At 46.5% G+C, this 9,611-nt stretch overlaps 1 protein-coding gene across 1 annotated transcript; it reads left to right on the forward strand.

The window, feature by feature from the left end:
- Positions 1-523: 523 nt before the first annotated feature.
- ostn (osteocrin) lies at positions 524-9,180 on the forward strand. Its single transcript, XM_030152591.1, has 5 exons — positions 524-573; positions 1,958-2,053; positions 4,900-5,111; positions 7,374-7,515; positions 8,090-9,180. The coding sequence occupies exons 2-4, from the start codon at positions 1,958-1,960 to the stop codon at positions 7,456-7,458; spliced, it is 393 nt and encodes a 130-aa protein (XP_030008451.1). The 5' UTR covers positions 524-573; the 3' UTR covers positions 7,459-7,515; positions 8,090-9,180.
- Positions 9,181-9,611: the final 431 nt, after the last annotated feature.

A 9,611-nucleotide genomic window follows, 5' to 3' on the forward strand; every position in this document is an offset into this window, starting at 1 on the left:
AGGACAAAGAAAAGGAGGAGGAGGAGGAGGAGGAGGGAAAGGAAGAGGTGGAGGAAGAGGTGGAGGAGGAGGTGGAGGACAAAGAAAAGGAGGAGGAGGAGGGAAAGGAAGAGGTGGAGGAGGAGGTGGAGGACAAAGAAAAGGAGGAGGAGGAGGGAAAGGAAGAGGAGGGGGAGGAGGAGGAGGTGGTGGAGGAGAAAGAAGAGGAGGAGGAGGAGGAGGAGGGAAAGGAAGAGGAGGGGGAGGAGGAGGTGGTGGAGGAGAAAGGAGAGGAGAAAGAAGAAGAGGAGGAGGAGGTTGTGTTTGCTCCCTTTGACTCCCCAGAGGTGTCATTTCCAGATAATGAACCTGAGGAAACATCAGCCTCACACCAACAGTGGAAAAGGAAAAAGGAGCAGAGCACAGGAAGTGATGTCACAGCAGCGGAGGTGTCTGATTGGATGACAGGTTCCTGGGGCAGCAGCTATAAAACCTGATGAGAAGCAAGAAGACACAGAAAGAGAGAGAAAGAGAGAGAGAGGAGAGAAAGAGAAAGAGGAGAGAAAGAGAAAGAGCTACAACTCCAGACAGAAGGTACAGAGAGAGAGAGAGAGAGAGTGTGCATGTGTGTGTGTGCATATGTGTGTGTGTGTGTGTGTGTGTGTGTGTGTGTGCATGTGTTTGTGCGTGTGCATGTGTCTGTGTGTGTGTGTGCATGTGTGTGTGTGTGTGTGTTACTGGTGTTGAACTGTACAACTGTCCACACTGTAGTTTCAATCTTCTATTATTTGGTTTGATGTCATTCATATCCGTGTGTGTTCATGTTCAGTGTGTGTTGTATGTGTTTGTGTATTTTGTGTGTTTGTGTGTGTTTTGTGTAGTTTGTTTCTGCATTACTAACAGTAAACTACACATCATCTGTCTGTAACTGGTCTTAATATTCAGATGCATCTGCAGTTGGATCTTTGTATTTCTGTCTAATTCTACAGTTTAGAAACAGTCTGTTGTTTACAGATGGTTAAGGCTCAATAAAGTTTCATTTGAATCCAAAGTAGAAAAACTTTATCAGTCAGTTTGTCTTCATACAACAGGTTAATATTATGAAGAAAAAAGTGCTGAGGTGCAGGTTGGTGTGTGTGTGTGTGTGTGTGTGTGCGTGTGTGTGTGTGTGTCTGTGTGAGTGTGTGTGTGTGTGTGTGTGTGCGTGTGTGTGCTACAGTCACATTAGCAGTGAAATGATGGACAATTTCACTTGATTATGTGCAAAATATTATAAAGTGCATTATACTGACAACACATGTTGTGTATCTTTGTGTATCTTTGTGGTTCTTTTGTGTATCTTTGTGGTTCTTTTGTGTATCTTTGTGGTTCTTTGTGGTTCTTTTGTGTATCTTTGTGGTTCTTTTGTGTATCTTTGTGGTTCTTTGTGGTTCTTTTGTGTATCTTTGTGGTTCTTTTGTGTATCTTTGTGGTTCTTTTGTGTATCTTTGTGGTTCTTTGTGGTTCTTTTGTGTATCTTTGTGGTTCTTTTGTGTATCTTTGTGGTTCTTTTGTGTACCTTTGTGGTTCTTTGTGGTTCTTTTGTGTATCTTTGTGGTTCTTTTGTGGTTCTTTCGTGTATCTTTGTGGTTCTTTTGTGTATCTTTGTGTGACAGTTTGTTGGTTCCGTGTGTGTGTGTCTCTTGAGGGAATGCAGGCTGGTGCTGGACTGAGCATGAACGTGACGGTCAAAAGGCATTTATTTGCAGGGATGGAAAATGCTAAAATTAGCCGATGTTGCTGGACAATACACTTGGCCTGTGGGCGGAGCTAAACTGGTCCACTGTGTGTGTGTGTGTATGTGTGGTTTGGTTGTATATGTCCTGAGGGACTGACTCTACATAATTTTTTCAAAAGTTGAACAGTGACGCTGAGTCCACGTTAAAAGGTTTAATCCATTAAAGTTCATCCCATTAAAGGAGGTCTGCTGTCCTTTCAGATGCAGTTCAGGTGTGTGTTGGTCTCCTGTCTTCTGTCCATCACTCTGTTACAATGGAGCATCAGTGGAGTCAGAGTGGACCGACGTCCACCACAGGTCAGCACACACACACACACACACGCACACACACACATACACACACACACGCACGCGCACACACACACACACACGCACGCACACACACACACACGCACACACACACACACACACACTCCTTATCAGTCCCTGGATGTGCATGTGGGGAGATGTATGAGGTCCAAAGGTACCACTGTGGGGTCCACAGGAGCATCCTCCAGCCACCGTTCACCACCAGGTCTGCAGTCCAGGTCTGCAGTCCAGGTCTGCAGTCCAGGTCTGCAGTCCAGGTCTGCAGTCCAGGTCTGAAGTCCAGGTCTGTAGTCCAGGTCTGTAGTCCAGGTCTGTAGTCCAGGTCTGTCATCCAGATCCAGATCACATGGACCCAGGGCTAACAGGGCCCCAGAGCCTGTATCACATGATGTTCCATCAGAACAGGAGACTGTGTTGAGTCTGGATGACAGCCAATCAGAGGACAGGACGTCAGACGGTCCCGGCTGTGAGCGACGGTTCACCGCCGGCTGTCTGACGTAGGAAAACAGTGGACGGGTGGAGACGGCGAGCAGGGTGTCCTCTGCGCCGCTGAGCCCAGTGTTTTCTGTTCGGAGACTCCCTCCTAGAAAATACTGGAGTCAGACCTCAGGGTGTTTTCACACAGTTGGATCTGAGCCCAGGTGGATCTGAGACGTGGACTGTCTCTGTACGGAGACAAACAAGGACACCTTTAACGTGTCTGTCCTGCTCCTGGTCTGTCCTGGTCTGTCCTGCTCCTGGTCTGTCCTGGTCTGTCCTGCTCCTGGTCTGTCCTGCTCCTGGTCTGTCCTGGTCTCCTGGTCTGTCTGTCCTGGTCTGTCCTGGTCTGTCCTGCTCCTGGTCTGTCCTGGTCTGTCCTGCTCCTGGTCTGTCCTGGTCTGTCCTGCTCCTGGTCTGTCCTGGTCTGTCCTGCTCCTGGTCTGTCCTGGTCTGTCCTGCTCCTGGTCTGTCCTGCTCCTGGTCTGTCCTGGTCTGTCCTGGTCTGTCCTGCTCCTGGTCTGTCCTGGTCTGTCAGTAGGTCGAGTTAGTTTATATCTGTAAATAAACTAACTCTTCTATCGACTAAACTGTAGGAGAACAGATGGTTCAGTTACTGTGTTGGATGTGTTTATATACTGTACATATATATATATATATATATATACACACACACACACACACACACACACACATATACAGTGGTGCTGGTCCTGTTCTTAAAGGTCTGGGCTCAGTCAGTCCATTCGTCCCTTTAACTGTTTTATTGGATTTAAAGTTGACACGTGTTCTAACAGTGACCTGGGGGGGCAGCACCACCCCCACTGAGGACCCCTGCCCTATCCTTTAGCTCTGGACTATCTGCACCCTCCATGTCTGTCAGGCAGGTTTAGTGGAACACAAATGTGTCATGGACAGAACCTGTACCTACTGATACAGACTAACTCCTCCCATTTCAGTGTCAGCCCCCCCACCCCACCCCAAGCTTTCTCACTCCAAATGCCCCCTGACGGTGTCCCAAAAAGGCTCATGGTTCATTGTTGTTTTTTTTTTGGGGTCGAGGCCGGTTCTGTTTACATCAGAAGTGAACCGGCTCAGAGTCCATTTGGAAGTGGACTGAGACCACCTAGAAGAGGTGGTCTGGGTCCGCTGGTTTGGTTCAAATCAGAGTTCACATTTGTATTCACACCTGAAAAAAAGTCTGGACTTTCTCAGGAAATGAACTCTGGTCCGTTTGAAACGAACCAAATAAAGTCAGTGTGAATCCACCTTTAAAACACCAGAAGAAACACTGGATAACTGTTGTGTTTGGGCTGTGAGGGTTAGGGTTAGGGTTAGGGTTAGGGTTAGGCTGTGGTTTGGTCAAATTTAGGCACAAAAACCATTTGATTATGTTTGCATTCCTTTAGTCCACAGGTGTCAAACATGTGGCCCGGGGGCCAAAACTGGCCCGTCAAAGGGTCCAATCCAACCCCTGGGATGAATTTGTGAAATGCAAAAATTACACTGAAGAAATTCACAATCAATGATGTTAAAATCATTTTAGGTCAATTCAATCTAAAGAAGGTCAGACCAGTAAAAACTATCATAACTACCCATAAATAACAAAAACTGTACATTTTCTCTTTGTTTTAGTGTGAAAAAAAAAAAAAAAAAGGAAAATTACACAAAATTGTTTACATTTACAGACTAGCCTTTTACAAAAAACATGAATAACCTGAACAAATACAATCTGAAATGTCTGAAGAGAAGTATGTGGAATTTTACCAATATTCTGAATATTACTAAATGTCTTTTGTATTTGTAGATCCACTGTGATCTGTAAGTTGTGATGCACATGAATAAATGATAAACTAAGGTGTAATACTGTTAAAATTGCACTTACTTTTCTTAAACATTTTCAGGTTGTTCATATTTGTTCATGTTATGTTCAAATACAGTTCATAGATGTAAACATTTTTATTGCAGAATTTTACTTTTTTTACTTAAAAACATAGAGAAAACTTTGGAATTGACATTATTTATCAGTTCTTATCCTATAACTTACATTATTTTACTAGTACGGCCCACTTTAGCTCATATAAGGCTGTACGTGGCCCCTGACAGCCCTGCTTTAGTCAGTCTGAATCCTGATGCTTCATGGTTCGTGATTAACTTGACGTCCTTTACACTCAACATGATTGGTTAATGTCTGTAAAGTGACAGTTTGGTAAAAATAACCTCCTTCTGAAAAATCCCACGTTGCTTTTCCTCTGTGGACTTTAAAACAGCTCTGGTGTTTGATGGAATTTACTTTGAATCCGAAGAATGTTGCGACTGAAAACAGAACTTTACAGTCCAGTGTCATTGTGTTCCAGCGCGTAGACCAGTCCATGTCCAGGACCCGGACTGTGGGAGTGAAAGCAGGGGAGGAGCTAACAGCTAAACTCCTGCGATTGGATCACCTTGTCAGGATGGAGAATGACGTCATGGAGCCGAAGAGGAAGAGGAGTTTCCCCAGCAACAGCGCCCCACTGGACCGCCTGTCAGTCAGCTCCATGGAAACCAAGCAGGGCTCAAACAAGCAGAGGTAGGACCCCCCCCCCCCCCCCGCCCCGGCCGAACCTGAGACCCGGGCTCTGTCTAATGTCTGCAGGTGGACGGACACTGGAGCGTCTCTTATGGAGCAGCGTCCAGTGTGATTGACAGCTCATGTACAGTGGGGCAAAAAAGTGTTTAGTCAGCCACTGATTTTTCCAGTTCTCCTACTTAGAAAGACGACAGAGGTCTGTAATTGTCATCAGAGGTACACTTCAACTATGACAGACAAAAGGAGAAAAAAAATCCAGGAAATCACATTGTAGGATTTTTAAAGATTTGTAAATTATGGTGGAAAATACGTATTTGGTCAATAACAAAAGTTCAACTCAATACTTTGTAACAGAACCTTTGTTGTCAGAGCCAGAGGTCACAGGTTTCCTGTCAGTCTTCAGCAGGTCTGCTCACACTGGAGCTGGTATTGGGTTCATTCCTCCTGCAGATCTCCTCTAGAGCAGTGATGTTTTGGGGCTGTCGCTGGGCAACATGGACTTCCAACTCCCTCCACAAATTTTCTATGGGGTTGAGGTCTGGAGACTGGCTAGGCCACTCCAGGACCTGGAAATGCTTTTTACGGAGCCACTCCTTCGTTGCCCAGCGGTGTGTTTGGGATCATTGTCATGGAAGACCCAGCCATGTTCCATCTTCAATGCTGTCACTGATGGAAGGAGGTTTGGGTTCAGATCTCACCATACATGGCCCCGTTCATTTTGCCCTGAACACAGATCAGTGGTCCTGTCCCCTTTGCAGAAAAACAACCCCAAAGCAGGAGGTTTCCACCCCCATGCTTCATAGCAGGTCTGGTGTTCTGGGGATGACACTCAGCATTCTTCTTCTTCCAAACACGATGAGTTGAGTTTTGACCAGAAAGTCCTATTTTGGTTTCATCTGACCACATGATGTCCTCCCAGTCCTCTTCTGGATCATCCATCTGCTCTGTGTCAAACTTCAGACGGGCCTGGACATGGACTGGCTTAAGCAGGGGGACATGCCTGGCGCTGCAGGATTTGAGTCCCTCTGGGCCTAGTGTGGTACTGATGGTAGCCTTTGTTATTTTGGTCCCAGCTCTCTGCAGGTCATTCATCAGGTCCCTCCGTGTAGTTCTGGGATTTTTGCTCACCATTCTCATGATCATTTTGACCCCACGGGATGAGATCTTGCGTGGGGCCCCAGACCGAAGCAGATTATCAATGGTCTTGTATGTCTTCCATTTTCTTACAATTGCTCCCACAGTTGATTTCTTCACACCAACCTGCTTGCCTGTTGTAGATTGACTCTTCCCAGCCTGGTGCAGGTCTACAGTTTTCTTCCTGGTGTCCTTGGACAGCTCTTTGGTCTGGTCCATGGTTGGGTTTGGAGTCTGACTGTTTGAGGCTGTGGACAGGTGTCTGTTCTACAGAACCAGTTCAAACTGGTGCCATTAATACAGGGAACCAGCGGAGGACAGAAGAGCTTCTGAAAGAAGGAGTTACAGGTCTGTGAGAGACACAAATCTGGCTTGTTTGTGGGTGACCAAATATTTATTTTCCACCATAATTTATAAATAAAGTCTTTAAAAATCCTACAATGTGATTTCCTGGATTTTTTTTCTCATTTTGTCTCTCATAGCTGAAGTGTACCTCTGATGAAAATTACAGACCTCTCTCATCTTTCTAAGTAGGAGAACTTGCGAAGTCAGTGGCTGACTAAATACTTTTTTGCCCCACTGTACCTGCTCAGTCGGACAGTCAGACCTTTGATTTATTAGAATATTGTTTTGTTTTTTTTTTCTTTACTGGAAATGTGGTTCATAAGTTGCACAAACAGGAAGGAGTTAGCCGCTCATATTTAGCATTAGCTCTGCAAAGGCCTTGAACACCTGCACGTCCACCTGTTTTACTACACATCACCATGGTCGTCTTTCTCCAAATATGGTCACAACATGAGGCTAAAATGCGAACTCCTGGTTTCAAAAGAACACATTCAAACAAAACAAGTTTGAGTGTTTTACTGTCACACCAGTCAAATGTTCAGCTCTGTTCTGTCGCATCATCTCGCAATAATAAAGAAACAAATCACGCATTTGTAATTTAATAGAAAGACTGACATTACGCACTTCTGTTTTTCTGACATCGTGTAAATATCGGTAAAGTTTTGCACAGATGTCCGATGGAAAAGAGACTAATGATGAAGAATTGTGTAAATGAGGCGTTGAAGACCCGACAAACACCTACAGTCTTTATTTTTACTTCTCTTGACTTTTTTTTCTTTATAGCAAGGTAGTAGAGTTGCCACGGCGACGAGTCAACCCGCCTCCGATCGACAGGATTGGAACAAGTCGTCTGCCCAACCGTGGATAGGCCACACCCCTATATCCTGATAGCTCCTCCCCTCTCCACAGCCCCACCTCTGGACAGGTAAGTGGACTGTGACAGATTAAACCACTGAATGACCTTTAAGACCCTTTAAGTCCGTTTTTGACCCTCTAAGACCCTTTTAGACCCTTGAAGACCCTTTAAGTCCCTGTTAGACCCTTTAAGACCTTTTAGACCCTTTAAGACTCTTTTAGACCCTCTAAGACTCTTTAGACCTTTTAAGACCCTTTAGATCCTTTACAACCCTTTCAGACCCTTCTAGACCCTTTAAGTTCCTTTTAGACCCTTTAAGACCATTTAGACCCTTTCAGACCTTTAAGACCCTTTCAGACCCTTTTAGACCCTTTAAGTTCCTTTTAGACCCTTTAAGACCCTTTGAGACCCTTTAAGACCCTTTTAGACCCTTTAAGACTCTTTTAGACCCTCTAAGACTCTTTAGATCTTTAAGACCCTTTTAGATCCTTTACAACCCTTTCAGACCCTTCTAGACCCTTTAAGTTCCTTTTAGACCCTTCAAGACCATTTTAGACCCTTTCAGACCCTTTTAGACCCTTTAAGTTCCTTTTTTGACCCTTTAAGACCCTTTCAGACCCTGTTTTCTTTCTTTCTTCTGCAGAGGGATCACAACAGATGCATGACATAAACGCACATCAGTAGCAGCCGATAGCGCCGCCCCCCCGTCACCTGCTGAGCCACACCCCCACCATCGGTCAATTCACCATCTCACCTTACCTGGACACATCCACCCCCCCCCCACCCCCCACCCCACCCCCCCACCCAGCCACCCAATCAAACACACGGATGTAATGGTGGTGCATTCAGGTGCTGCTCTGTAACCAAAGCTTTGTGACTCGTGCGTTTGGATCCTTTTCTTTTTCTCGTCGTCACAGAAGCAGAACGTCGTCCAGTCGGTCACAGATTGGACCTGGGTTCACGGTCTTTAAATTCACTGAAGGAAACTAGAACAGACGGAACCACACAGAGCCCAAATAAACATCTGCTATCCTCTACTTACCCACACCAGTACTGCAGTTTGCACCTGAATGCAGCATCACCCCCCCCACCACCACCACCCTGAGACCCTGACTGGAGGCGTCTGTCTGGTGCCTCGACTCTGATCACATGACACAACTTGATTTGAGTTTCTGCCTCGTAGTTCTTTAGGTCACCAGGTCAGCTGACAGCAGGACCACCCCTCCCATTGGTCAGCTGACAGCAGGACCACCCCTCCCATTGGTCAGTTGACAGCAGGACCACCCCTCCCATTCAGGTTGGACCTCAGTGAACCTCCAACAGTATCATCCTAACCCTGTCCTGACCTTTGACCCCCACCCAACACCAGGGTCAGATAAAAGTATGTATGAGTGTATGGACAACCACTCTGATGTATGTAAACCTGTAGAGGGGCGGGGCTTGGATGACCTCAACCTATGGGACTGAGGTTCCTAACAGGGCCGAGGTTCCTACGGGGCTGAGGTTCCTACAGGGCCAGGTTCCTCTGGGGCCTAGGTTCCTACAGGTCCAGGTTCCTCTGGGGCTGAGGTTCCTACAGGTTCCTACGGGGCTGAGGTTCCTACAGGTCCAGGTTCCTCTGGGGCTGAGGTTCCCACAGGTCCAGGTTCCTACGGGGCTGAGGTTCCTACAGGTCCAGGTTCCTCTGGGCCTAGGTTCCTCCAGGTCCAGGTTCCTCTGGGGCTGTTCCTCCAGGTCCAGGTTCCTCTGGGGCTAGGTTCCATATGAACAGTTGGGTGCAGTGGACCATGTGTCCCCCTGTTTGGCTCAGTTCCTGTGGATGTTGGTTCCTGTTGGACTGGTTTGTCTGTTTTTCTGCTTCACTGCCTGAACATGTAACTATATAAAGAGTTGAAGAACATTGGGCTTCCTGTTGAATGTGGAACACACAGAACCTGGTTCAGGACGTCCACTGGACATTTGAATACAATGAGTCCTTCCTGTTCCTCCATTAATCTGTACAACAAACACAGAAGCAGAAGAGGACACACTATGGACATTAGGACACAGGGTCCAGTTGGGGGGGGGGGGGGGGGGGGGTCAGACTGTGGAACTGGTTCTAACCCTGACAAGACAGAACCTCATGTTCAATAACAGAGAGACCAGGATGGATGAGGTCAAAGGTC

Source organism: Sphaeramia orbicularis, chromosome 13 (assembly GCF_902148855.1).
Source record: "Sphaeramia orbicularis chromosome 13, fSphaOr1.1, whole genome shotgun sequence".
NCBI lineage: Eukaryota > Metazoa > Chordata > Actinopteri > Kurtiformes > Apogonidae > Sphaeramia > Sphaeramia orbicularis.

What these genes read in the sequence shown, in the direction of transcription:
- ostn (XM_030152591.1), top strand. Translation starts at nt 1,958, where the DNA reads ATGCAGTTCAGGTGTGTGTTGGTCTCCTGTCTTCTGTCCATCACTCTG. An exon ending in TGGACCGACGTCCACCACAG is followed by an intron (nt 2,054 to 4,899) that starts GTCAGCACACAC and finishes ATTGTGTTCCAG; the next exon opens with CGCGTAGACCAGTCCATGTC. An exon ending in CAGGGCTCAAACAAGCAGAG is followed by an intron (nt 5,112 to 7,373) that starts GTAGGACCCCCC and finishes TTTTCTTTATAG; the next exon opens with CAAGGTAGTAGAGTTGCCAC.